General features: G+C 54.8%; 1 protein-coding gene across 3 annotated transcripts; it reads right to left on the reverse strand.

Moving 5' to 3' along the window:
* On the reverse strand, nucleotides 1-25,984 carry TKT (transketolase). Of its 3 annotated transcripts, XM_060631291.3 has the most exons (15): nucleotides 17,599-18,001; nucleotides 17,022-17,067; nucleotides 15,544-15,661; nucleotides 14,571-14,684; nucleotides 13,717-13,814; nucleotides 9,710-9,901; nucleotides 7,606-7,724; nucleotides 5,953-6,146; nucleotides 5,007-5,171; nucleotides 3,763-3,919; nucleotides 3,502-3,632; nucleotides 2,524-2,607; nucleotides 2,323-2,416; nucleotides 997-1,119; nucleotides 1-277 (listed from the first exon to the last, which is right to left on the reverse strand). In XM_060631291.3, the coding sequence occupies exons 1-15, from the start codon at nucleotides 17,678-17,680 to the stop codon at nucleotides 102-104; spliced, it is 1,893 nt and encodes a 630-aa protein (XP_060487274.1). In that variant the 5' UTR covers nucleotides 17,681-18,001; the 3' UTR covers nucleotides 1-101. The 3 variants fall into 3 exon arrangements, with proteins under 3 accessions (XP_060487274.1, XP_060487272.1, XP_078299077.1); XM_060631289.3 differs by lacking the exons at nucleotides 17,022-17,067; nucleotides 17,599-18,001 and adding an exon at nucleotides 25,764-25,984; XM_078442951.2 differs by lacking the exon at nucleotides 17,599-18,001 and having other exon boundaries at nucleotides 17,022-17,044.
* Between the last annotated feature and the right edge of the window lie 1,441 nt (nucleotides 25,985-27,425).

Genomic DNA, 27,425 nt, shown 5'->3' on the forward strand with positions numbered 1-27,425 from the left:
TTTTTTCTCAAAACATAAATTTATTATCCTCTCACTACATCTTTGAGCACCTTTGCCAGAATCTCGGGAATGTGTAGAACCCTTTGCACACTTTACCCTTACTAGGCCTTGGCGACAAGGTCCCTCACAGCTTGTGCAATGGCATCCCTGTCGATGCCAAACATCTTCAGCAGCTCAGCTGGCTTCCCACTTCTTGGTACCTCGCCAACGGCGAGGCGGGAGACAGTGATGCCAGGCTCACCCACTAAGGCGGAGGACACTGCCTCACCTATGCCACCTGGGTAAAGGAAAGGAGGTGAGTCAGGTGATGTGGGCCTCAGGGTGAGCAGTGGGCACCTCCTCCCCGGCCCTCTGCTAATCTGAGTTTATTCCTTTACCCAAGGATGACAGAGACCGCACACATACACCTTCCTCCGGGCCTGCGGCCAGAGCAGACATCACCAATCACTCACGATACTTATGTTTTGTCATAGGCCCAAATGCAGCCTCTGTATCGTTTTTAACACCATCCTCTGGGCAGCGGTTATAAACGAATGAGCATCTGGACTTGACCCCAGAGACTAGGCCCATCTCTTCCCCTGGCGTGAAGCCTGTCCTGGAGGACACATGGAGTGTGCTAGTGAGGGGCTGCTGTGCACAGGACCGTACAAGACAGAGATTCTGTGTTGCTTTCCCAGTGCGATCCTGTACAACAGCCTTAACGCCCAACTATGTCAGGGACACAGGCCACCTTTTCTACTCTTAGAGGCAAGGTCAAGATCCTCACGGGCTCCCTGGGAGGCAGGGGCTCCAAGGAGCCACACCAGCAGCTGCGTTTGCTGGGTCCCTGGCCAAGCCTGGGGCCCGTTAAGAGGTCAAGTACTAGCTGCTCCGCAGGACGGCTCTGGGTTTCCTGGGGCGGGGGATGGAGAGACGTCCAGCCCTCTGACTGTGGTCCTGTGGCCCTGGCCCTCCCCTGACTCGTCTGCCCCTGCCTCTCTAGCTCGGGCTCGTCACCTTCGTAGTAATGGTCCTCCACGGTGAGGATCCTCCCCTTGGTAGCTCGGGCGCTGCTGAGAATGAGATTCCTGTCCAGGGGCTTGATGGTGAAGGGGTCCAACACACGAATGTTGATCTTCTCTGTGAGGGGAGAAAACACAAGGGCGCGGTTTGAGCAAATGTGCTGGATGCTGTGGGTGTGTCCTCTGATAGGTGGGGGCAGGCGGAGGTGTCTGAAGAGTCGCTGCACAGTTACAGGCCTGCATCCTCCGTCCCTCTGTTCCCTCCACCTGGCTAGTGTTTGCCAACCCTCAGTGGCTTGCCCTCTATCTCTGCTGATCTGTGATGCCCACATCCTCTGGCATCCCGCACTCCCTGGTTTAGGAGCATCTGGTCTCGGGGAACAGAAGCGCCCCTCTCTTCCCTCGTATCCTGGGTCAGGAGATCTCAGCCTTTGCACCACCAAAGAGTGTGGAGTGGCACAGCAGGGACCTGCACAGTTTTGCTTCATCCTCCCAGGTGCCTTTGAAGATACAGGGAAAGCCAGAGGACAGCTCCAGGTGTCTGACGCGAGACAGGGCCAGGGCTCACGGGGTGCAGTGGCTGCAGGCCCAGGTGCCAGGTCAGGCGGGGACCCAGCAGAATGGCCTCAGAAGGACAAGTCTGACTGTCCCGTGCCTGCTTCAAGTCTTCCCCCTGGGTCTCCATCCCTGACAGGGCTGGGCTGCCCCTGGCTTCTCTCCAGCAACTTGGAGCTCTGTACACACTGTTCCTTCTGCCTGGGCCTCTCTGCTTATCAGTTCCTACCCACATCTGAGGTCATTTTCCTAAGGACACCCATGTCTGCCTTCTCCTTCCTGCTCAGCACAGCTACGACGAGGCGTCTGTTGCGATTCTGCGGTGTGGGTGGGGGCTAATTCCCCTACTGTATCAGTAGCTAACATCTGTGAGCCTGCAGTGATAACAATGCTAGGTCACATTTATTAAATCCTCAGGATAGCCCCACCGGGAAGGAAACAGTATCTCTATTTTATGGGTGGGGAAACTGAGGCATGGTGATGCTTAATAACCAGTGCCCCCACTAAGTGGCAATTCAGGCCTATTGGCAGGCTCTAGACCTCTGCTCTGACCACCGTGCTGAGGCACCTCAAGTCCTGCCCCGTGGCCCTGGGCCTATGGCCACTGCAGCCCCAGCGTTTATCATCATGCTGGCCACATAGTCACAAGTGCTCAAAAGGTGGCTTTTATCACTACCATTTAATTCGAGGAGACTCATTCTCACCCCCAAGACCTAGTACACCATCAGCACCTGATCTGGGACCTGCTGGGTCCCTCCCTGCTCACCTTTCTTCAGTAGGTCGGCAGCAGCCAAGGCCTCGTGCAGGGTCACCCCGGCCCCAATCACAGTCACCTGGTCATCCTTGCTCTTCAGGACCACCTGGGGAGGACATGGATGCCAATGAGGCTCAGGGATTGGTGGCCTGGGATGAGCCCTGGCTTCGGGCATGCTTTGGGGATCTCACCAGGGCCATGTATGGCACTGACCTTGGCTTGTTTGATTTGGAAATCCTCATTGCTGTTATAGATGATGGCATTTTCTGGGCGACTGGTCCGGATGAAGCAGATACCCTGGAACAGAGCAGAATGACAAAGGATTATAGGATGCGGCGCGGCCAACCTCAGGGAGTGGATTCCTTCTAGAAAGGCCAGCCTTCCTCATTTGCAAATCTCCACCATGCTGTCCCCCCATGGGTGTGTGACAAGCCACCTCATGCTGGCTGCCCCTCCAGTAGGAAAAGGGACTGTCATTCCTCAACAGGGTGGACCTCTCCAGACACTCCTCCTGAGCGAGAGCAGCCCAGCAGCTTGGCCAGCCCCAGGCCCCAGACAGAAAATGGCTGTTCTTTCAGGTAGGCTGGTCTCTAAGTCGGGCTTTCCCCCAGAAGGCATCTGGCAGAGGAAGGGGACCCATGGGGGCACCCCAGTCTACGGCACTGTGGCTCTTGGTCCAAACCATATTACTCAGCCCATTCTTTCGGTGTTGGAGAGCCCAGCTTGGCGGAGCAGACAGGCGTCAACGGCCCGATGGTGCAGGAGCTGCAGATTCTCAGTGGGGAGAGTATAGGGATGGGTTAGCAATGTCTGCTATGCGGCAGGAAGGGGCATGTGTATTGTGTTTTTCCTGATCTAACCTCTACAAACTACAAACACCAGTGGCAAGCTCAGGAGACACCACTGTGGGGCAGTCAATGACCAGACCAGCTCTTGGCTGGCATGCTGACACCAACCCGCCCATACTGGTCAAGAATAGCCACGTGACCGACCAGGCCCTGTGGGTGGCTCAGTCGGTTAAGTGTCTGACTTTGGCTCAGGTCGTGATCTCGTGGTTCGGTTTGTGGGTTTAAGCCCTGCATCAGGCTCTCTGCTGTCAGCATGGAGCCCGCTTCAGATCCTCTGTCCCACTTGCTCTCAAAAATAAACAAACATTTAAAAAAAAAAAAAAAGAATAGCCATGTGACCAACCTTTGTATTGGCTGCTAATTCCACTGCCTTTTCCGTAGACACACCATCACTTGGGTAAAAGACGGTTGCAGTGGGGATTGACCGAAACATGGCCAGATCTTCCAGAGCCATCTGAGAGGGCCCGTCTTCCCCTGGGGTGTGGGAAAGGATACAACTGAAATAAGCCCCCCACCCATGGAATGGAATCCTGTATCCCCAACCTCCTGATCTGAAAGTCTGGGGAAGTTACAGGTGCAAGCGTCCTGGCCCCGTTCAACTCACCGATGGACACACCACAGTGGGAGCCACAGAAATTGATGTTGCTCTCCGAGATGGCCGCCATGCGAATCTGGTCGAAGGCCCGTGTGAAGAAGGCCCCGAAAGCGCTGCAGAAGGGCACTGTCCGGTTGCGTGTGGCACAGCCCACGGCGACACTCACCTGGGAAGCAGGTAGGGGGGTGGTCAGTGTCGGCCCCAAAGAGGGGGGAGAGGGTGGCCGGAGAGCCCAGAACGTCTCACCCCTCTTGAGGGTCGGAGGATTCAGTCATCCTAGTAAGTGAATTCCCTTCTCCCCATGCAAGAGATCCCTGGGTACCCACGGATTCCACAGTCTGTCTCTGAACATCAAACTCCTTTGACTTGGAATAGCCATGTCAAAAATTCTCTTAAAATTACTTTCCTGGGGATTTTTTTTCTAGCAAATAAGCAAGACCTTGCAGAGGGTAGGCTAATAAACTTAGACACAGATGTTCTTTCCTGGGGTTCTGCAAAACCCCAGGCCCCATCTTCCTGGCCAACCCCCAGCCCTCTACAGACACCAGTCCTCCCCAACCCTCTTTATGCCTGAGGAAGTTCCAGACCCAAATCCCTGCTTAGAAGCACCGAATGCAGGCAGTGGTTCCAAACTGGCTGCCTCCTGATGTGAGTCCTCCTTCCCCAGCCCCTGGGCCCACGCCAGCCCACACACCCTGCCAGTTTAGTCTGGACCCTCCAGCTGCCCAGACTAGAAGCCTCAGAGACAGAACTTCAGCGGGAGAAAGAATTTTGGATAGGGTAGGGACAGACGGCCTTCAGACAGAGGAAGCTCCCAGTCGCTGGGGGCTTGTAGGCCAGGCTGGGCAGTTTGGCCAGAGGACCAGGGCTGTTGGACCCATTATGTTCCAGCCTGTGACTGTGCCTGTCCTACCACCTGGAAGGCCCTTTACCCCAAGAGACAGGCCTCGCACACCTTTCACCAGCACGCGTGGCCTCAACACCGCATTTCCTGCGCGCGATCTCAGCCTCACTCAGCTCCTGTCTGTACCCTCATCCGGGATATGTGCACCCGACGATCACGGGCACATCCCTCTCCCTTGCCACTATAGTACTCGAGGTCAATGCCGGGTCCTGGCGGTTCCTGTGGTCTCCCTGGGATGGCCTCCAGCAGGCACCTAACACTGCCAACATAGCTGCCCCAGGGGAACAGGAGGACCTCAGCCCCAAGGCTGTGGCTGGCCCTGTGCCCGCCTGCCTACCCCAGCACCCACCATGTTCTGCTCAGCAATGTAGCACTCAATGAATCGGTCTGGGTGCTCCTTTTTGAAGATCTCTGAGAAGGTGGAATTCTTGGTATCCCCATCCAGGGCGATGATGCGGTCGTTGACGCGGCCCAGCTTCGCCAGGGCCTGTCCATAGGCCTTGCGGGTAGCTATCTGTGGGGGATAGAGCATGAGGGCTCTGAGCACCGGGATGGCCTGAAGCCTGGCTTGGCCTCAGCGGAGGGGCTGCAGCTTTTAGGGAGGAAAAGGAGAACAATAGGGGCAGAAAAAGGAGGCCCGGCAACACCCAGTCCCATGGAAATTTAAGTTCTGTAAGGTTGCCAATGAGAACTTCTACAGGTCTTGGAAGTGCCTGCAGCCTCTTGTCCTGAGCCCAGCTGTGAGCCCTCCAAGCTGCAGATGTTCTAACAGATCCCCCCACTCCTGTGACAGAGGTCCATGAATCTACCCCACTCCACACAGGAATACACAGAGGGCCTGGGAGTCATAAAGCCTGGTAATGGTTCACACAGGGGAGGGCCCTGGAGCAGGATAGGCCTGCTGAGGCTCTGCTAGGCCACACACCAGAGGGTGGGGGGTGGGGGTGGGGGGGGGGGGAAGAGTCCTGAGCTCAGACCTAGGGACTCAGGGTGAAGGGCCAGGGATGGAGAGACACTCAGGTGCTGTGGGCTTTGATCCCAGCACTGCCAGTAGGTTGCTGTGTGACTGGGCAAGTCTCTTGTCCTCTCTGAGCCTGTGCAGGTAAATAGTTCCAGAGCTGGCAGTCCCCACGGAGGAGATGGCAGGACCAACACCTCAGGGTTCCTCCTCACCAGCAAATCCCTCTTCTCTCCCTTTCTGAGCCTCCCAGAGACACATCTCAGCCCCAGGCTCTGGAAACCAGAGAACAACGACCACGCCAGCCAGGCCAGAAAAGCAAGGCCCAACTCTGTACCTTGTCGCCAACTTTGTAGCTGGGTGGGCTGGGCATGCGGATGTTGGTGATGTCCACTAAGGGGGCATCCTCTTGTGGGGGAGTCACAAGGATCTTCTTCGTGCTCTGGATCTGGCTGCAGATTTCCTGGACAATCTGATCGGCCATGTTTTTGGGGAGGGGCTTCCCGTGCCAAGCCTCCTTGTCCTCTATGCCTGTGGGTGCAACAGAGGAGGGCAGAGGGCCCAGTAAGACAGTAGTTCCCGTGGGCCAGGAAACTGCTCCACCAGTTGAGGGCAGGCCAGAAGGCCTCCCTGGAGGGGAAAATACAGGGCAGGAAGGATGCTGCCCCAGTGAGGCAGAGCCCTGTACTGGGAGCTACGGGGGTCAGGAAAAGAGGGTCGTGGTGACCAGGAGTCCACATGCCTGGTGCCCACCAAGTAGCCGGCAGTTCTCCAGGAGCCCACAGCCAATGGGGGAGGGGAGCATGCATGGGCTGCTGTACTGCCTCCCTACCTGCAGGGAGGGATCTGTTGTAGAAACCTACTCAGTTTGTTGAATGGGTTGGTCAGGAGGAATGCTGCCCATGAGAGAGGCAAAGCTGAGGCCCAGAGCAGAGGGAGCACGGTCAAGGTCACCCAACACACTGGTGTGCAGCAGAATGGCACCCAGGCGCGTTCCTCACCATGCTGCCTTGCTGTGTGAGGACCAGCAAGGCTTAAGAGCCCCCTCCTCTGAGGTCACTGCGGCCCAGGCAGAGCCAAGGACTGACCCTCCCACATAGCATGCAGCACCCCCACAGACCACCGCTGCCCCAGAAGCTTTGCGGTTTCCAGATCCCACTTGATGGTAACACCTGAGGCATCAGTGCCAGGCAGCAGGACTGGGGTGGGGAGGATACCCAGGGGTCTTCTCCTTGATGTCCACCCTCTACCAGAAGGCTCCAGACCCACGCACCTTCTCCCACACAGCAGTACTTGTCCTCATTTCCTGAGTCCACGTGGGCAGGTGGGCTGCCACAGTGCGTGGCACAGGGAAGCTGGCCCGAGGTCTACAGTTAGGCCCCATGTCCCTGGGCAAGTTCCCTGACCACTTCTAGCCATGTTTTCCCATGTCTACCATGGGCCAGGGCTGCCTCAGCCTGAGGGGTCTGGAGCCCCAGGAGCCTGAGTGCTGGGGAGGAGGCTTACACCTGCATCATGCTCTCAGGCCCAGCCAGGAACATCTTCCAGACCCTTCTAGGCCCTCTGCTCATACAGGACTCTGGACGCACTTTACCCGGTCTTCCCAGGTTCTCTGGGCCCTCTGTGCCAGCCCTTCCACTCAGGGCAGACGGCGAGAGCTGCCAAGGATGCCGTGCAAATGACAACCAGGAAAGGTGTGGGGGACTGTGTCACTCGTGAGTCCTCCTGCAGGCCCTCCTCTCCTCCTGCCCAACCTGGGCTTCAATCCTGGCTCAGCCACGCTGACCACTGAGTCACTTCTCAGAGCACAGCATCGCCTGCCTCCCCTTCCCCAGACAGGTGCATGCGGTGTAAGGTGGCAAAGGGTCAGTACTACCCCAGACACAGGACCTCAGAGACCACCCCCACCTGTGGAAAGCCCTACTGCCTCCGCTGGCCACAGGGCCTGGTCCCAGGGGTGGGGTGAGCGAGGCAGGGTGTGCAGACAGACCTGAGATCCCCCGGCCCTTGAAGGTCTTAGCGATGATGGCCGTCGGCTGGTGCTTGGCCTGGCCAAAGGCCTTGCACAGCTCCTCCACGCTGTGTCCATCCACGATGACGGTGTGCCAGCTGGGGACAGAGGAAGGAGAGTGAGCAGTGAGGGACGGGGCCCACCCCCCGAGGGGCTGCCCTCACTCTGCTGCACAGCCATAGGCTGGGAAACACTGAAGAGTGTCAGGGGCGCCTGGGTGGCTCAGTCGATTGGGTATCCAACCCTTGATTTCAGCTCAGGTCATGACCTCGTGGTTAGGGAGTTCGAGCTCCACATCAGGCTCTGCACCAACCTCCAGGGGCCTGCTACCGATTGTCTCCTTTTCTCTCTCTGCCCCTCCTCCACTTGCTCTTTCTCAAAAATAAACATTAAAAAAAGAAAAAAAAAAGACTTTGGACTTTCTTTCCCACTTTTGGTTTCATTTTCTCTTTTTCTTTCTCCTTTGTACACATTCTTTTACTTCCTCTTATTTGCCTCTGAATAGATTTTCTTTCTCTTTCCTAAGTATTGCAAAGCTTGGTCCATTTATTTTCTCTTTTATTTCTGATCTACTGGTTTCCCTGAAATCTACTCATTTCCTGAAAGCTGCATTGGGGACAATGCACTGGGTCTGGAATGTGTCTGCTGTTGGCCTTTTATTCAGGGAACACATCTCATCACTCCATAAATGCTGGATGTGGTGCTGGAAACACAAAGTGAGCCAGGCTGACAAAGATAGAAGGGAAGGAGCCTGGACAGGCCGAACTTTCTCTCTTAGGCCCTCCTTTCTGGGACTCCAGTAGCAATCAACAGCAATAAAATTAGTAGCAATAAGATAGCAGCTAACGTGTCCTGAGTGTGCACTCTGTGGGCACTCACCGAGCACCGCACATATGAACCCCCTGCAGCCTCACCACAATCCCGTGGGCTGGGTACTGTTGTTTCCCCCATTTTTTTTTTTTAATGTAAAGATGTTTTTTTTTAGTGTTTATTATTTCTGAGAGATGGGGCAGGGGGGAGGCAGAGAGAGGTGGGGACACAGAATCTGAAACCGCTCCAGGCTCTGAGCTGTCAGCACAGAGCCCGACGCACGGCTCCAACTCACAGATCACGAGATCATGACCTGAGCTGAAGTCAGACACTTAACCGACTGAGCCACCCAGGTACTCTGTTTCCTCCATTTTATAGACACATGAACTGAGGCACCGAGGATGGAACAAGCCTGCCTGCCCAAGTTCACAATGCAAGTTGTTGACACAACCAGGACTTGTGGACACAGGTTATGGACACAGACCCAGGGACACTGCCAGGGTTATGCTGCAAGTCCCCAGCCAACACAGCCTGGGGAGGCTCTAGAGACACCGGTGGCCCAGTGTCCTCCTCTGTCAGGTCAGTCACCAGAGAGAACAACCTGTGGCTGCTATGTAACCACAGACTGCAATCCCACCTTTGACCTCTGCCAGGTAGACTCCTCTACAAGAGCGGCCCTGAAGGCCCTTGGCCCCTGGAACCGTGCACAGCCCCAGCCCAGGGCCTCCTCAGCAGAGGATGAGTGCGGGGGCCTGGGTTCCCTAGAGCCTCAACCAAGCACAGCTTTTATTTGGGTCAGGGGAGGGACACTGAGGTGAGAGCCCCCCCTTGGCTAACACCCACCCAGATGATCTCCCTGCTTGGGAGTACGTGACCCCAAATTCCCAACCATTCATGGCCCCTTGAGGAAATCTGAAAACCCCGTGTTTCCCACTTCACCAGGAGAGGGGGCCTGCTTCTGCCCTTCAGGCTGGCTAGGGCCACGCACAGGTAGTAGCCACCGGACGGATGCTCAAACCCCTCGAGAACTATCATGTCCCACAGCCTCGCCAATAAAGGAACTCACTCACACTGGGCCTCAGCCCACAACTCCAGCTGGAGGCCTGGGTTGCTAGTTTAAGTCTGAAATTTTGAGTCGAACGCTGAAAAACAGACACCTTCTTTAGATGGGGCTTGGCTCGCAGCTGACTCAGCCCCTGAACCTGAAAAGCTTCCAGCTGGGATGGCTCCTTTGCCGTGAGCGTGCTCAGGCCACAGCCCTCCCTGTACTTACCCAAAGGCCTCGCAACGCTTCTGGTAGACGTCCACCTGGTGCTGCAGCGGGGTGGGGTCGCTCTGGCCCAGGCGGTTGATGTCAAGAATGGCAATCAGGTTGTCCAGCTTGTAGATGCTGGCGAAGGCCATGGCCTCCCACACAGAGCCCTCCGACAGCTCCCCGTCTCCCATCATGCAATAGACGCGGTAGCTGCAGAAAGGAAGTGGGTCAGAGGCTAACCCCTCATCCGGGGCCCCGTGCTCCCAGCCCATCCCTCCTGGAGAGCTGTCCCCAGAGAAGGGCACAGCAGCCGCACAAGACATCCGACAGTGCCATCCGTCAGGTCCCTGCTGCCCAGCTGGGGCCACACCCAGGGCTCTGCTGAGTAAATGAACAGTTGGTGGGGTTACTCTCACTGGGGACACGGGACTTGAGACACCTGCATGGGGTGGGTCTACTTCTCTCCACCTGCCCAGGAACTAGTAATGTTGGGGAGCCCTGGGGACTCGATCCCAGGGGCAGGATGGGGAGGCCGAGACATGGCACCAGGAGCATCCCAGGGCAATTTGTCAGGTGAGAGAAGGGTCACTAACAGGGGCATCTGAGGACCGGGATCACGGTGGGAACAGTGCTCCTAGGATGGGCTCTCCCTGAGGCTCCAAGGCTGCTTCTCACCCCAAGACTCACGCTAGGCCCAGCCCTTTCTCTGTCCTGGGGGCCTTGTCCTGAGTCCACAAGGCAACCATGATGGCTTCAAAGGCAGTGCTACCTGATAAAAAGAGCACTGAACTTGGGGGCAAGTTACCTAGTGAACAGAGCCTTCCTTAGATCCCAGGGAGGGTGGAGCCAAGGGGATGAGGCTAGAGGAAGGGACACCAGTTCAGAGACTCTGAGATGTGGGGGGATGGAGGTGGCTGAGGGACAGCGGCCACAGGCGTTAGATCCAATGACCTCATCATCCACGGGCCTGTGTGTGGCACCTAGAGGTTCCCTGTACTGAGTAGCCCTGTCCTTGAGGTAAGCGTACTTGCTGTTCCCAAATCACACGGACAAGAAAACAGGCTCAAAAATCGAGGGTCTTGTCTAAAGATCACGCAGCTGGGGACCTTAGCCCACACTTCATTCCTTGCTGTCTAGGAACACACACAGAGGAAGCAGTGACAGGACATGGAGATCCTTCCCTTTCCTGGCCTGGGGTCCAGCTGTGTGGCCCCAGGGAGTGAGGCTCAGAGGGGACACAGCTGCCTGCTGCTGCAGCAGGCAAGCCCTGGAGTGGGCCGCAGTTGAACTGTTCTAGCTTCAGGGCCTCCGACTTCCAGGCCAAGGCAGGGGAGCTGGAAAAGAGGCGGGGACAGCCGGGGTGTGCTGTCAGCATGACTCAGCACTTCTGCAGGCCGCCAGGTCAGGGAGGGCTCCAGCATCCTCCCTCTGCCTGTGCCTTCCCTTCTGTGGCCTCCAGCAGGCCAGGCCGCTGGGTCCTGGGCCAAGAGCAGGAGTTTCAGGGCCCACACTCGAAGAGGCCTGTCTGAAGCTGTGTTCTGTCCCCACGCTGGTCTCCTGTCCCCTCTGCAGGCTGCAAGGGGGCCCAGAGATGCTGCAGGGGTTGCATCTGGTACAGAAGCTCCAGAAAGTGAGGAGCCTGATGGAGACTGGTAGGGAACCTGACTTCCCCAGGAGACTGCACGGAAGCACACTGGCTGCCTTCCCAAGGCCAAGCCCACTTCTAGGGAAGTCACACTGGGGCCAAGGGTGGAGCGTAGCCTCAGGCTCAGATCAGGAGGGCGTGCTAAGGTCCTGAGGAGACACTTGGCAGCCCATGAGCAGGAAAGGGGCCCCACAGAAGCTGGGGCTAACCCTGAGGCTCTGTACTGAAGTTGTTAGATTTGGAGAGGGGGCTGCAAATGCCCACGGTCATGAACTACCCTGAAGAGAAGGAACCCTAAAGAGAGGCCTACCTTTGCTGCAGAAGTTATCTGAAGAGCACCTCAAATGTCCAACAGGACTGCCTAACAGGTTTATATCCATAAAAGAGAACACTACGCAATCATTAAAACTAGCTCTCAGGGCGCCTGGGTGGTTCAGTTGTTGGTTAAGCATCCGACTTCGGCTCAGGTCATGATCTCATGGCTTGTGGGTTCGAGCCCCGCGTCAGGCTCTGCGCTGACAGCTCAGAGCCTGGAGCCCACTTTGGATTCTGTGTCTCCTTTCCCTCTGCCTCTTCCCCGCTTGTGTTCTGTCTCTCTGTCTCTCAAAAATAATATAAACATTAAAAAAAAAAGCAAAAAACTAGCTCTTGACAGTTAAGGGAGAAATATTCACGATGCTTAGATTTTTCTAAAAAGCAGAATGTAAAATTGTATACATACTAAGATTACAAATTTCTAAGTTTCTTCTCTCAATAACATGGAGGAAATATGGTACATTAAATGAGATTCAAATGGGAGGTAGCTGAGACTAGGAAAATGGTTCATTTCTTTTTAATGCTGTTCCATATTTTTCACATGAGCTGTAACTGTACTCGACAACTCAAACAAAATTATTTAAAAGAGAAATGAAAGTGAGCCAACTTGACGTATGTTTCTTGGTTGAATGACAGGAGAGACGTGACCCGAGGCCAGATCTATTCGATCAGGCCGCTACCTCCCGGAGCCGGGTAATTCCCTTGACATCCCCGCCCGCTCCCGACAAGGTACAGTCTAAGGGCCTGAGCCTTAGCCAGCCCTGGCTGCTGAGAACCCAGCTAAACCCCTTCTCCCTACACTGGCTTGTTCCATTATGTTAGGGTCAGGAAATGACCCTTCACAGGGAATTATTTCAAGCATCTGTAGGGAATAATTAACTCACATCTCTGGTTCTGGGCCAAATAAAATACTCTTAAACATACATCCCATTCTTTGTGCCTTTCACCTCATGGTGAATCACTTCTGGTGGAGCTGAGCTTGGCCCCAAGAGGGTCTGAAAGCCCCCAGCCTCAGCTCACCTCCTGGAGAGTGGTCTCAGGAGCCCCTTCCCCTGCACATAGTGTCACATCCTATGAGGCTCTCTGTAGCCCTTCTCTTCACTGGATCCACAGTGACCACCATACCCTCTTGACTGCCCTGGCTGTGGTCCTTGTCCTGCCAGTGGACTGCAGGGCACTGGGGAAGGGACTCCTCCAGGAATCCTACTCACGGGCTCCCAGAATCTGCTTCCCTCGGGCTCCTCAGAGCAGCCTGGGGCCTCTTAATACACTCTGGATGCTGGTCCTGGGTGCAAATCCTGCCGCCACCACTAGGAAAGTATTTTACCTCAGTTTTCCCATCTGTGAGAGGGGTAAGTGTAGTCATGTCACCACCCAGCCCACAGGGGGCTTATCAAGGTGAAACCCTAGAAAGCACTGCACAGGGTCCCAGTCAATAAAGGAATGAAGGAACCATCTGATGCAGCCAACACTTCTCCCCTCCTACCAATAAAGACACCGGTCTGCAGGCCCAATCTGGCCACACTACATAGCCTTGTGACTGAGATCTGGCGCAAGGGGGTTCTCCTCCACACGTCCCTGGGCTGAAGGGGCAAACCTCTCTGCCCACCCTCTGCAGGTCAATCTCCCCAGTGTTTGTTTCTTCTTTGGCTGACAGGTGGGGCTCAGGGATGCCCAGAACCCTGCAGAACACATAATCTCCTTCCCCACGATGAAGGCATGTGGCTCGAGCCTGGGCATGTGGCCAGACACCGGAGGGGTGGGGCCTTCTGAGACTTCAGGGTCCAGATGCTGGTCTTGGGGAATGCCACAGGAATTCACCAGCCCAATGACTCTCGGTGCACTCCTGGCCCTGCCGTCACTAGGAAGGGACACTGAGCATGTCTCTGCTCCTATGAGCCTATTTCCTCATCTAGAAATGGGGCCGGTCATGGTCCCACATGCATGGTTACTCAGCTTCTATTCCCCACCCCAAGAGGAGGTACCTGGGTGCAACGGTAAGGCGGGCCACTGAGGACCCCTCCCAAAACTACTGAGGGTAGCATTTGGGGAGTGCGAGTGTTACCTGGCTTTGTCGAAGTATTTGCCCGTGTAGGCCATCCCACAAGCGGCCCCAAGGCCCTGGCCCAGGGAGCCAGTGGCCACATCGGTGAAAGCTTGTTTCTGTCATAGCAGAGAGCCACAGTTACTCACAGGGGAAACAGCAGGCAATAGCATTTCCCAACTACCCTCCCAGAACCCGGTTTTGGGCCCGCCCTCCCCCACCGCTGATCCAGGTGCAGGGCAGGCAGCCTCCACCCAGGGTGTGACCTCTCACTCTCCTGTAACGGTAACTGTGCCAGCCCTGCCCACAAGGTTGCTGTGTGACCTCAGGCTCCCACATCACCCACCTTACTACACAGTGTCCGGGAGGAGTCTATGACAAGACTGATGAAACATTTGACCCTTGTGGGTGCCCGGCTCGGTGGGAGGGGCAGGGGTGAGTTTTCATGGTGACCCACGAATTCCGAACATTCGCAGGAGCCAGCACCTCAAGGAGTAAGCTGGGACCCTTCCCTGGGGTGTCACCAGCATCCTGCTGTGACACCCTCACTGACTTCCCGGTGGACCTGTCTGCACAGCCAGGGAAGCCCAGCGGGGCAAGGAGGCTGGATGTGTGGTGCCTGAGGAGAGGTCGTCTCTGCAGCTGATCCCTGGGCTGGGGCCTCAAAACGCCTTGCTTGTCTTTAAGGACCAGCTTGGGGTGAAGACTGTGCCCTGGAAACCCCCACTACATCCTTCCGTCTTCACCTCAACGCCCTCTTCCCCCTTTCCACACCATTGGTTTCTCGGTGAGCACCCTGCCCCCTTTTCCCACAGCCCTTGAAAAATAGGAAGTGGAGACAGAGGCCTGTGCTGCTCGAGGTGGGGGCTGCTTACCGGAACAGGGTGCCCGTCCAAGTCAGAGGTGATCTTCCTCAGGTTCAGCAGCTCCTCCTCAGGCAGGAAGCCGGCCTCAGCCCATACAGCATACAGGATGGGAGCCGCGTGGCCCTGCCAGGGGATCAACGGTGGAGGGGGCATCAGCTGGGGAGCTGAGACTTGGGGGCTGTTCCTGCCACACACTGAAAGCGGGGCCTGGCCGATCCCGCTGGCCCTTCCAGGGCAGTAGCAAGTGAAGGCCACATTCCCCCTTCATCCCACTCCAGCTCAAAGCTCCCACAGCCAAGGCCGAGTGGGCTCCGGGACAGGTGCAGGGGGAGCACAGCTGTGGGGCCGGTCGATGCCAAATCCCCAGCAGACAGCCGGCAGCCCTAATCCCTGGTTTCTGGCATGTGAGCAGACTTGGACAGCCTTCTAAGCTCTCATGCCTACCCTGGGAGCCCAGAGGCCACAGGGCCAGAGCTGGGTACAGGTGGATTTCAGGGGTCTGTGGAATAGTTTGTGGCTGTGATTCTCATGAGTGAGTGGCAGGACAGGGCGGCTCATCCCAAACCCTGCTGTGGTGCGCCACTCCTCAGGGAGCACACAGTGGCCCTGGAGTGCTGGCCCAGCACAGAAAGATGTGTGCACAAAGCCACAAAGCTGTACCCCAGACATAGACTTGAGTCCTACCTGTTGACACGAAACAGGGGAGAACACCTGGCAGATCATTCTCACGGTCCCCTATCAACAGCTGTTTATTTCTTAACATGGATTTAGTGTGCCAGCTGGGTCAGCACAGACAAAGACACCAAGAGACAGGCTGGGCCGAGCCGGTGGACAAGGAGCGTGGGTGGAGAGGGTGGGCCAGGGCCAGGCTTACACTAGGGGGTAGGTCCCCTTGGAGATCACTCGCTGCTGGCACCTTCTCACCATTCCAGGGCCCGTGAGACACCTGGCCCAGGAGAAGGCTGGCAGGCTGGGCTCCTACCTTGGAGAGTATAAAGCGGTCGTTGTGAGGGTTCCGGGGGTCCAGGGGCTTGTAGCGCATGGTGTGGAAAAAGAGGACAGCCATGATCTCCGCGGCACTGCAGCATGACGTGGGGTGGCTGTGGGCCAGGAGAGAGACAGACGCATGCATCATGGCCCTGGGCCTCTGACCTACAGCACTCACCTCAGGCCCACATATGGGGTCCTGGGGGGTGCATGTGCTAAGGAGTCACAGGCCTGGCTAATCAGAGCCACGTGCTCCTATTCCTGGGAGGGCTGCACGGGGTCTCAAGGATGCTGTATTGGTGGCACGGGGTCTCACCCTCCTGGGGCCCAAGAGTCCAGATCCCCAGAGACACAGCAACTGAATATTTCTGGGGCCAGACTAGAATAAGAAAGAAGGGGCCCTGGAGACTGGGCCCAGAATAGACCCGGTGCAAGGCAGTGTCGAGGCTGGAAACTAGAGCCTAGTTCTTACCTCACGGCTCCTAACAGCAGTTGGGAGAGCTCAGCAACCGGGAAGCAGTGACCCCTTTATGTCCGACCCGTGAGCTATATCCCGGAGGCACTGCTCAGGACGGTGCCCACTTGTGAGGGATACCCTGCCCTTCCAGGCTGCCAAGCGTGCTGGCTCTCTCAGGCCATGGGCAGGGGGGTGAGGTAGTAAGGCTCATAGAATGAATACAAATCTCCCAGCAGCCTCAGTCCATGGGGTCAGCAGTCGGAAAAGTGGGGCTTCGGGCTCTCCGAGACATCACTGGTTACCTGGAAGCTTTTCAACGGGCATTTTAAAAGCTGGTATAGCCATTAAAAGCCAAGCCTTTGTGCAGAATTTAAAAGCAAAACATATAATCTCATCTTCCACAAAGGCTAAGATCATGAAAAAATGAAAACCCTTTCTATGACAAGGGTTGCAGGGGGTGCTGACACAAGAGACTGCCCTTCCGGCCCTGGAGTGGTGGGGTCAAGGGGTCTCCCCTTTCTTTAGCCTCTTGCTCTATGAAATACAGTTACTTGAGAGAGCAAATAACAACCTGTGTTAACAACAGAAAGTGCAAAGGTTCTACCTTAGCTGAGAGTTGTTCAGGTCTCTTTGGGCCCCACACAATTAGCCCAGCACTGGGGCTAGAGACTGGGGGACATGCTGTAATTCCTGGCTGGTCCTGAAGAAGCCTCCCTTGTCCACAGTTTTGTCAATATGTTAGCCTCAGAGCCCAGTGCCTCCCAGCCACCCACTCCATGCAGCTTAGCATAGCCCTCTGATGCTGCTCGGAGGTCCACGTGGAAACATGCCCAATGCCAAACCCAAGGGGGCATGCAACATCTGGAGTTCACGCGCACCTCCCTCCTCCCCTGCCAGTCTGCTCCCCCCACTGGGTTAGGGGGTGAGTCACTCCCAGCGCAGACACATTAGTAGAGAAACCCAGAACTGCCCATGCTGGTTTAGTACCACATTCCCGGCACACAATCATCTTATACTTAGCCATCTCTATGAACTCCTGGTCATGGGGAAAAGACACTAGGCCTGAAAGAGGGAGGTGAGGAGATGTAAATAGGAAACCTTGCTCTGCCGGCAGGAACCCCGCTCCCTCATTCCTGTGCTGACCTTCAGCTGGAGGATATCCCCATCAACACCAGTTAGGCTGATGTCAGGCCTCCCGAGCCTCCCAGGGTGGCCCAGTCTCTGAGGACCCCATGTTTCGGAAGTTATGACCCCATGATGAGAAGTTGGGGAAGGAGGCGGGTGGAGAGTGGGCCAACCTCTCAGAGAAGAAGGAAGGAAGGCAGGTGCAACAGCTCAACCCGCCCCGCCCACCATGTGAACCCAGGTGACATTCCCCACAGGGGCTTCATGCCCAGGCCTGGGCAGAGGAGACGCGGAGGGAGGCAGAAGGTCAGCTGTGAAGACACACCAGAAGCTGAAGAGTGTTGATTTTAACCCTTCCTTGCTAGGTCCATGGTGAGTGAGCCTACAGTGTTATTCCCTCCAAAGCCTGCATCCAAGCCTCACTGCTGGCCTGGTACCCACAGAGTAAAGAAAGAACAAGTGCTTCACCTCCCCAAGGCTCAGGTCCTTCACTTGTGAATGGGGATGCTGTGGTGGGAGGCGGGGTGGGTGCCGGGAGGCCTGGTAACATAATGCATCTGTCACCACTGGCCACACCATCTGCTGGAGGACCTGATGCCAAACCTCTCAGTGCTACTCCAACTCTTCACGTGCTGGCTGGGACCATGACGCCTTGCTGACCATGCGGCAGGCAGGAGGAAAGAAACAAGCCAAAGATTGAGATGTGGCTGTAAACTGTAGAGTGCTGAGCACACAGGAGATGGTTACTTGTAAGCTCAACCTACTACAGGGACTTCAGGGACCAAAGTGTATGGAGTCTGTGGCTTCAGAGCCTGAGTTTTCCCAGCAACCCCCGCCTGCCTGGGGGCAGACTTCTGGGGGTGGAGGCCCCACCCCTGGTGTTGTGACACACGCATGGATACAAACTGGCTAGAGACGGGTGGGGGGCGGGACTGGCTAGAGACGGGTGGGGGGCTGTAGGGTACTCTACATCCTACTCCCTGTGACGCATGGGGACTACAAGTTTGTCCAAAGTAAACGGTCCACTCTCAGTCTCGATTTGTTCAACCTATGAAGGGGGCACTGGCTGCTTAGAGTAAGGCTTGATAAGTGTCTCAATGGTCCCACTTAGCAGAAGACACATTCTTCCAGGTGTTCCCCCTCTTCCCTTTAGCATGCACTCCATATCTTCACCAGTTTCTCTGCAGGAAAAGTGCAGAGAAGGTCCCTCACCCCTCTGACTAGGCTACTCTCCATTATCAATATGGCTTCGAGTCTCCATAAAAATGACGCTTCTCCACCCATACTCAAGCTGGGCCAAATCACAAGGAGTCACAAGGCTTCTCAGCAAAAGAACAAACCAGGGATGCCAAACAGCCTCACCAAGGGAGACCCCAACGTGTAAAAGTACAAAGGAAGTCATCTACTGTGAGGAGGAAGTAAGTACCCAATGAAGAAAGTAAAAATCACAAGTGTTGAAAACCCATAGTCAAGAAACAACTTAGAAGGTTAGAAAAATGGAGTGAGCTCAGACAGTAGAAAGATAATAAAAAATAGAAATTCATGAAACAGGAAGCAAATATACAATAAGAAAAAAAAAAAATCAAAGCCAAGAGATAGCTCTTAACAAAAGAGTACAAATTTAGAAAACTTCTTATAAGGCAAGATCCAGAAAAAGAGAAGGCCAGTGTCAGAAGCGGAAGGACAGGCATACCAGATGATACAATACTCTAAACAACATGATGCAAATAAGTTTCAAAACAGGAAAATGTTTAAGAAAAAAATAACTTATCAAAACTGACTCAAGAAGAAATAGAAAACCCAAGTAATCTTTGAATTGTTACAAAGAAACCAATTAGCAGCTGCAGATGCACATTCACTAAGGCCCAGCAACTCCACTAGTAGGAACGTTCCCCCAGCAAAATGTGTCCTCTAGGAAACACAGGAGTTGTCCCTGCATCGTTTACAATGGCCACTCCTGGAGGCCACCCATGTGTGCATCAACAAAATAGACTCATCATATTATGCTCAGGTAAGGGAATACATTGCAGCACAGGGACAATGAGCAAATGACACAGACCCAACACCCACATGTGAGCAAAGTGCACTACAGAAGGATCTGCAGACCAGAGAAGACCATCCTACTTACAGAGATATACAAATATTTTAAAACAATAAGGAAAATAATGGGCTGAAAATGCAAAATTCAGGGTGTAGCTCTTTCTGGAGGAGGAGGGACACCCAGGAATGTTAAAGCACTGTAATGTCCTAGGTTCTTAAGCCTGGTGGTAGGCGCATACAGTGTATTATTTATAACATGTGCATTATTTATATATCTTTAAAAAAAAGTTTATTTATTTGGGGGAGGGGAGGAGCAGAGAGAGAGGAGATAGAATCCCAATGTGGGGTTCCAGGTCATGAACTTTGAGATCATGACCTGAGCTGAAATCAAGAGTCAGACACCCAACTGACTGAGCCACCCAAGTGCCCCAGCATTATTTATATTCTTGTTTAGGCATATATTTATTTAAACAAAAATACTCAGGAGGGAATCCCAGGGTGCAAGGTGGAAGTGAACCTTGAAAGCAGTCCTAACCTCTTTCTGTTCCCAGACGGTCCTAGGTGGCTCCTGCCTGGAAAGACTGCCTCCAGACTTTCCCAGCTTTATCCCATGCCACCTCCTCTGAGAAGCCCTACCTGACCACATTATCTAAAAATACCTCTTCTGGCCGGCTGAGTGGCTCAGTCTGTTAAGCGTCCAACTCTTGATTTTCGGCTCATGATCTCATGGTCAAGAGATCAAGCCCTGTGTTGGGCTCCGTGCTGAGCATGGAGCCTGCTTAAGATTCTTTCTTTCTCTCTCTTTCTCTCTAAATAAATAAATAAACAAATAAATAAATTAAATAAAAAGACCTCTTCTTCCCCGCATTGACACTTGCCACCACCTGACATCACATGCCTATTTTCTGCCTGTCTATCCTACTGCAACACAAGCTCCGGGCAGGCAGGGACTTTGAGCCTTTTCACTGTCGTATCCTCAGGCCTGAACAGCTACTGGCATACAATGCACAAATGAATAAATGATGTATCCTGGCCCTCAGCCTCTAAGGATGTGACCTCTCTGAGCCTCGGTAAACATGGAGATAGTAACAGAACCTCACGGAATGAGGTAGTGTATGTGTAAAGAGCTGGGCACAGTGCACAGAAAAATGGCAGTTGTTCGATATTTGCACTTAACATATCAGAGATGAAGTTAACCTCTTCCTCATTTTGAGTATGGAACCACTAAGGCTCACAGAAGGGAAGTGCCTTGCCCAAGGTCACAGAGTCTACCAACAGAAGAGCTAGGACAAAAGCAAATGCTATGAGAAAATCAGGGCGCCTGGGTGGCTCAGCTGGTTAAACATCCGATGTCAGCTCAGGTCGTAATTTTGTGGTTTGTGGGTTCAAGCCCCGTATCAGGCTCTGCGCCGACAGCTCAGAGCCTGGAGCCTGCTTCGGATTCTGTGTCTCCCTCTCTCTCTGCTCCTCCCTGACTCATGCTCTGTCTCTCTCTCAATAATAAATAAATGTTAAAAAAAAAAATTAAATACTAAGAGAAACTGCTAAACAGATAAAATGTGGTATATCCCTGCACAATGGAACATTCAGCAACAAAAATAACTAAGTGCTGCAGCCACATGCTACAATATGCAGGACCTTCCAGACATTATGCTAAGTGAAAAAAACCAGACCCTAAAGATCTCATTATGTATGATTCCACGGATATGAAATGCCCAGAAGAATTAAATTTACAGAAACTAGATTAGTGGTCGCCTGGGAGCTGGGAGTGTGTGCAAATGAGCAAGAGGGGCATTTTAGGAATGATGAAGTGTCCTAAAACTTATGATCAATCACGGTTAATTTACTAAGTTTACTAAAAGCCACGACCTGTACACTTAAAATGTTATGATTTGCATATAATACCCAATAGAGCTGTTGCAGATTGTTTTTAAGTTTATTTATTTATTTTGAGAGAGACAGTGAACAGGGGAGGGGCAGAGAGGCGGTGGGGGTGGGGGCAGAGAGAGTACCAAGCAGGCTCCTCACTGTCAGCGCAGAGCCTGCTGTGGGGCTCGAACTCACCAACCGTGAGACCGTGACCAGAATGGAAGTCGGACACTTAACCAACTGAGCCACCCAGGTGCCCCCAGATTTGTTTTTCAAAGGAGGAAAAGGGGTGGGGAGCCCGCAGTGGAGGAAGTTCTCGAATGTCCGCGTTTTCCTGTCCCGTCGTACAGCCCTCAGAGATCCATTCAGGCCACAAGTGCAACTTCTGAACAAGAAGCCCAAACCGTGCAGGCCCAGCCAGCCGGGCCCACCTGCCGCTGGAGTCATTCACCTAGACCCCCACAAACAGCCTGAGCAGACTCTGCCTTACTGGTCAGTGCAAGAGCACAGAGACCTCCGGGCAGGCCCCCACCCTCAGGGCACTCCAGGCATCCGGGGCAAACAGCTGTGGAAGTTCCAGATGCTGTGACCCAGGCTCTAGTGACCACAGAGCTGCCTAAGGAAGTAAAGCCCAGGGACCAGGGCTGTGACAGGGGCCACAATGCGTTCAGAGCTGACGGGAAACCATGGAACATCTCAGTCAGACCTTAAGCTGGTTCTTGGTTTCAAGAAACACTGACCACCAGCACTGCTGAGTTCCAAGGTCACTTAGGCGAAGAACTGAGTCACTCTAGGCTGGTGTTTTCACACTGTGTTGGGAAATGCTGCTGCTGGGGAAATCTCAACGGGCTGTGTGTGCTCTTGCCTCAGTCAGCATCAGGATAGGGTGGAAATCAGCCCCAAGGAAAAGGAGGCCCAGGCAGCAGCTTTCTGCCCAGAGAGACAGGGCATACATGGGGCCAGAGACTCAAAAGGGCCTAGGCCATGAAGGGGCCCTCTGAGCACTCAGCCAAAGCATCCTCGAATGCCAAAGCTGGGTATGTCCTTCCTGTCACTTCAAAGTTACAGGGACTACCAGAAAGTGGAGCTCATAACAGCAGATGGCAGGACCCCAGAGCTTGCTCAGTCCGTTCCCCCAGGCTACTCGTGAGGGATCCAGTTTGAAAACCACCTAAGGACTTCTCCTTTCAAGATGGGGAAACTTCCCTGGGATGGGAAGGGCCTTTCTTTCTTTTTTTTCTTTTTTTTTACATTTTTATTTATTTTTGAGAGACAGAGAGAGACGGAGCACAAGTGGCAGAGGGGCAGAGAGAGACTGAAACACAGAATCTGAAGCAGGCTCCAGGCTCTGAGCCGGACATGGGACTCGAACTCACAAACTGGGAGATCATGACCTGAGCTGAAGTCGGACGCTGCAGATGCTCAGAACAGGGCCTGGGTTAGGTTCCTGTCATCTTCTGCTCACCAGCCAGGTCTGGCCAGACATTATATTCCCAGGTATCCCTTCCAACACTGTGGGTCAGAACCCAAGGGACTCGCTACAGGCACAAATCATGCCCCCTCTCCCCCCACCCCACACTTCAGGCCTAATTCTAAAGGTGTCCTCCAACAGCACTCAGCACTATTTGGATAATGCCACAGCCCAGAGCCCCGGTCAATGAGAGCTACAAAATCTTCATCACCAGCCTCAGCAGCCAGGCCACTTCTGACAAGGCCACCGGGTTTCACTTTTTTAAGGCCTAGATGAGCTGGCTCCCTGCCACAGTTCCCTCAGCATGTGCAGGGATAGGACCCCGGAGAAGCCTGGCCATTGTTGAAGCTGCCTCCACAAAGAGCCCTCTGTGAGGCTCTGTCCCTCAGCGCCTCTGACACAGAGGCCAGTGTCCTTACTCCCTGGGGCCTGGGGAGCTGACATGGGGTCAGCGATGGCAGAGGAATGGGAAAGCTCCTGAGAATCCAGAACCCTCCTGAACCCAGAACGTGTGAGCGCAGCCCCTGTGGGGGGCCATGAAAAGACCTGGCCCAAGCACTGTTTCTCCCCCAGGGCGTAAGCTCCCCAGAAAAGGGGTGTCCCGAAGGGATGGTCACTTTGGCTGTGGCTGCTGCCCAGACTGGGCCAGGGCCTCACTCCCTGTGGGGAGTGGGTAGGGCCTCAAGGTGAACATCCAGAGTCCTCTGTTGCCATCTTTTGTGCACACACAGAGCTCAGCACACACCCTCGAACACCCCTCGTGACAGGGGTTGTGTAGCAGTGTTACTTCCTTCTGAAAAAGAAGTTTTCTCTAAGTCTCTCCTGCGTCTTTACACACTCACAAACAACACAGGAATCATGTCTTCTATGCTCTTTTTTTCCTTTTGGCAACTGGACACTTTTTGAGATCAGTGAGTTTCTCCAAAAGGCATTACAATGTAAACTTGAGTGTCTCTCAGGGCCACACACTGTATCTTCTTCCTGTAGGTTTTTAACCACGTAACAGAGACCCAGGAGAGCCACTGATCCCACCCCCAACAGCTGTAATGTTATCTTATTTCTCTCAAAATGCTTTCAGACTGAGTGACATCTGCCATCACTGCACCCGGTCTTCCCTTTTCCAAGTTCCCCCTGGGAGGCCCCTTCCATTATAATGTTACTTCATTTCTCCAAGTGCCTTCAGACTGACTTGACTGATACCTGCCATTACTGCATCTGGCCTTCTCCTTTCCCCAACTTCCGTTCTCTAGCCTGGCACTCCCTGCCAGCCCCGTGAGTCTTCCTATCAACCCTAGCCCCTCACTGGGAGCACAGAATAGCTAGCCACCAATGAGCAGCTTGGGCAGCTCACTTAACACCCTAAACTCAGTTTCCTCATCTGTAAAGTGTGCAGGTAACAGCATCTATCTCATACGGTTATTCTCAAAACGCATGAGACAACATTAGCAATAAAGGATGCTTTGTGTCATGCCAGGGATACCCATTTGGGGGCAGGACCCTGCAATTGTCTGCAGGTCATATCTAGCCTTGCAAGATGCTCAGATATGTAACACCACTTAGTCGGGTAACTGCTGTCTCTGCAGCTAGATCCCCAAGAGCCTGGCTAGACAGGTCCTAGCACACAGTAGGGATCAATAAGGCCCTGCAGGGTGAATGACCCCACTGAAATGGTCAAGGGAAGGAGATCTAGTAGTACCCAGCAAGCAACACAAGGTGTGCAGACCTACTGTGTGTCAGGCAGGGGAGGGGCACTGCAAGGTGTCTGGCAGGGGAGAGGCACTGCGAGTAAGGCAAATCCTTGCCTAGGCAAGGGACGTCACACAGAATGGGCAAGTCTGACATAAACCCGATAGAAATAACAGTTCTAAAGCATGCATGGGGGGGGGGGGGGGCAGGAGAAGCTGCCCGCCAGGGGAGGTCTAATCCCTTCTGAGAACTGGAGGTCTTGAAGGCATAAAAAGTGAGTGAGTACCCATCCTGAAAGTCAGAAGAGATTTACTTATTAATGTACCCTGTATGACACTGGCCAGAAGCCAGAATTTTGGGGTTGTTCTAAACACACAGCTTGACTGGAGAGATTCCTGGAAAATCACCCCTACCCAACCCTCAAGATCACTTCATCAATCCAGCACAGGGCAGTCTCTGCAGCCTCATGCCAGGCCCCAAGAGAGGTGCTGGAATCCCTGAAACCACCCAGTTTCAGTGGGAGCTACCACTGTTCCCATTTTACAGAGTGAGAAAGCCTGTGGAGTAACTAACTCACTGGCCCACCCTCTCAACGGACCTCACCGACTGCCTCCAGCAGCACAGCGCCCTGTCATTATGTCCCTGCTACCTTCGGAGGTGGCTCCCTGGGATCAGCAGCAGCTTTCAGCACCTTCTCAGCCAGAAAGCCTGGCGGGAAAGGATGTTGGGGGATGGGCCTCCCGCCCCTGCCCCTGGCGGCTGGCCATGCCCTGGGACCTTGTCCTCTATCCTCGGTTCTCTCAGCCTTCCAAATCCCCGCTCCCATTCCTCCCGCCTCCGGCCCGCAGGTCACGTCTTAGACCTCCCTTGCACGCCGCGTGCCGAGGTTCTGCATCCACACGGCCACTTCCTCCCCACTCTGCATCTCAGCAGACCCCTGCTCCAGAATCAGACCCAAAAGCAAGGGTGGCAGGAACGTGAAGAGGCGAAGGGGAGAGGTCGTGAGGCAGAGAGAGGGCCCAGCCCCACTCAACCTGCAAAATGAAGGGTTAAAACAGACGCTCTCGCGTAGGGCAGCTTGCATTTCAATTGCAGCCCTCGCCGTGTGTCACCTTGAGCAACTGACTCAAACTCGGAGCCTCGGTTTCCCCATCCGCAAGGTGGAACGTTGGCGGTGGCGCCCACAGAGGGCCGCGCGTGCAGAGCGCATGGCACAGGGCCGGGCTCTCGGCCACAGTGCAACAATAGTGGCCCTCTCGGCTCCGGATTCCCAAGCGCAGTCCGCGCGCCGCGGAGCAGCAAGGGAGCCGGCGCCCGGCGAGGGGCAGGGCGGGCCCGAGACGCAGCGGGAGCCGCGGCCCACCGGATGGAAGCAGGCCAGAGAGCGCGCGCCGCGGCGGGAGGCGCCTCCGGCCCGGGCCCTGCAAGGCGCGCGCCTCTGCTACCTGACCGCGACCCGGCCGCCTCCCTCGAGGAGGCTTAGTGCAGAGCGACACGGAGCTGGCGCGCCCCCAGTTACCGTGGCCTTCGGAACGGCGCCCTCCCCCGCCACGCGTCTGGCACTCACCCCGAGCCGGCCGCCGTGGTGGCCTGGATGGAGCTTATGCGCAGACGGTTGGCCGTGTCCTTCAGGGCCTGCAGCTTCTGCTGATCAGGTTTATGGTAGCCCTCCATGGCGCGGCCGGGCGGGCAAGCGGATGGGGAGGACGAGGACGCGGTCGCGGAGACGCACGGGTTGCACTACCGCTCCGGCGATGACTGGCAGGGCCTAGGCCTGGCGCCGCGAGGGGCGAGTTAAGACTCCCCGGACCCGCCCACGAGGGCGGGGCGCCGGCATCACCCCAGGCCGCTGCGCCGCGGAGCCCTCCTCGTCCCGCCCCCGCCCCGCCCCCTGGCCGCAAGAGCGGCCAGTGGCCTAGCCTTCCCGCGCGGTTCCGGGAAACCTAGGACCATGTCGTCCTGGGCGCCTAGGGACCCAGCCCCAGTCTATCCACCTGCCTAACCTCCCTCTCCCCCTGTTCGGACCCAGACATTTGCTGGGCAGCTTGGGGCTGCCAGGCTCCTGAAACAGAACTGCCCTGCCAGAATTAACTATACAGACAAGTAACAATAACTCCAGGTTCTAGGCTTAGCTCAGTTTGCCTGACTCACATCTTCACTGCAGAATGTTCTGTCTCCTTCCTCCACACAGCTCTGGGTGGAATTGAGAGGGGAGGTTTCATTGGTAACCTGACTTTAACTGAGAAATTACAAGTGGCAGGCCTTTCACAAATTATTAGGGCCTAAGGGCTGCAAGATCAAAGGGAGGTATCACCAGGGTATATCATGGTCAGAGGCCTGGCAGGGTCTGAATAAAGAGGACATGACTTTTGGGGTGCCTGGGTGGCTGAGTCAGTTAAGCATCTGACTTTGGCTCAGGTCATTGTCTCGAGTTTCATGAGTTGGAGCCCCGGGTCAGGCTCTGTGCTGACAGCTTAGAGCCTAGAACCTGCTTTGGATTCTCTGTCTCTGTCTCTGTCTTTCTCTGCCCCTCCCCCCACTTGCACTATGTTTCAAAATATATCAATAAACATTAACCATTTTTTTAAAAAGAGGACATGGCTTTGAAACCATTTGAGAGCTCTGTGTCTTCCAACTCTATTTCCTTTAGAGCAGTGGTTTCCTATTCCAAACCTCAATTTCCCCATCTGCCCGGTGGGACTAATCCTTGCCACTCTGCACCCACCCTGGTCTCTGATGATGGCAGGAGACTCAACCAGGCTCTGGAGACCCAGTAGTGATGGAGCCCCCCTCCCCACCATGGGGCTCTAGGGTCCCCTGGGGGCAGCTTCTCATCCTGGGTCCAGGTGAATGAGATCTGTTTCATCCTGGCTTCAATCGTATTTCAGGGGCTCCTGGCTTTCTTTCCCCAGGGTCCACTTCGGGACCAGAATCCTGAGTTGACTGGAGGTGTTTGTCCAAGTGGATACTCCTGTCCCCAGGTCCTGAGTCATTATTCAGCCACATGCACCTCATAAATCACATGGCAATCGGGAGGGAGACGTTGGGTCCTGCTGGTCATGGCTTTATGCCTGGTGTCAAGCTGCCATTTTGCTCCTCTACTCCCTTCCCATCACCCCCATCCTCTTTCAGCCTCCTGGTTATGCTCCCTGGGGCTGCTAGAGAGAACTTCTGCTGCCTCCCAGCTAAGCTTCCCTTGCTCTCCCTCCACCCGTAGAACACATTTCCT

This window comes from Panthera onca, chromosome A2 (genome assembly GCF_046562875.1).
Source record: "Panthera onca isolate mPanOnc1 chromosome A2, mPanOnc1 haplotype 2, whole genome shotgun sequence".
In the NCBI taxonomy this organism is placed as follows: Eukaryota; Metazoa; Chordata; class Mammalia; order Carnivora; family Felidae; genus Panthera; species Panthera onca.

Coding starts and splice junctions, on each gene's coding strand:
- TKT (XM_060631291.3), bottom strand. CDS start 17,680: ATGTTACCAGGCCTCCCGGCACCCACCCCGCCTCCCACCACAGCATCC. Junction 3,633..3,762: donor CCACTGTGGTGTGTCCATCG/GTGAGTTGAACG, acceptor CCCACACCCCAG/GGGAAGACGGGCCCTCTCAG. Junction 2,417..2,523: donor TCCAAATCAAACAAGCCAAG/GTCAGTGCCATA, acceptor TGTCCTCCCCAG/GTGGTCCTGAAGAGCAAGGA.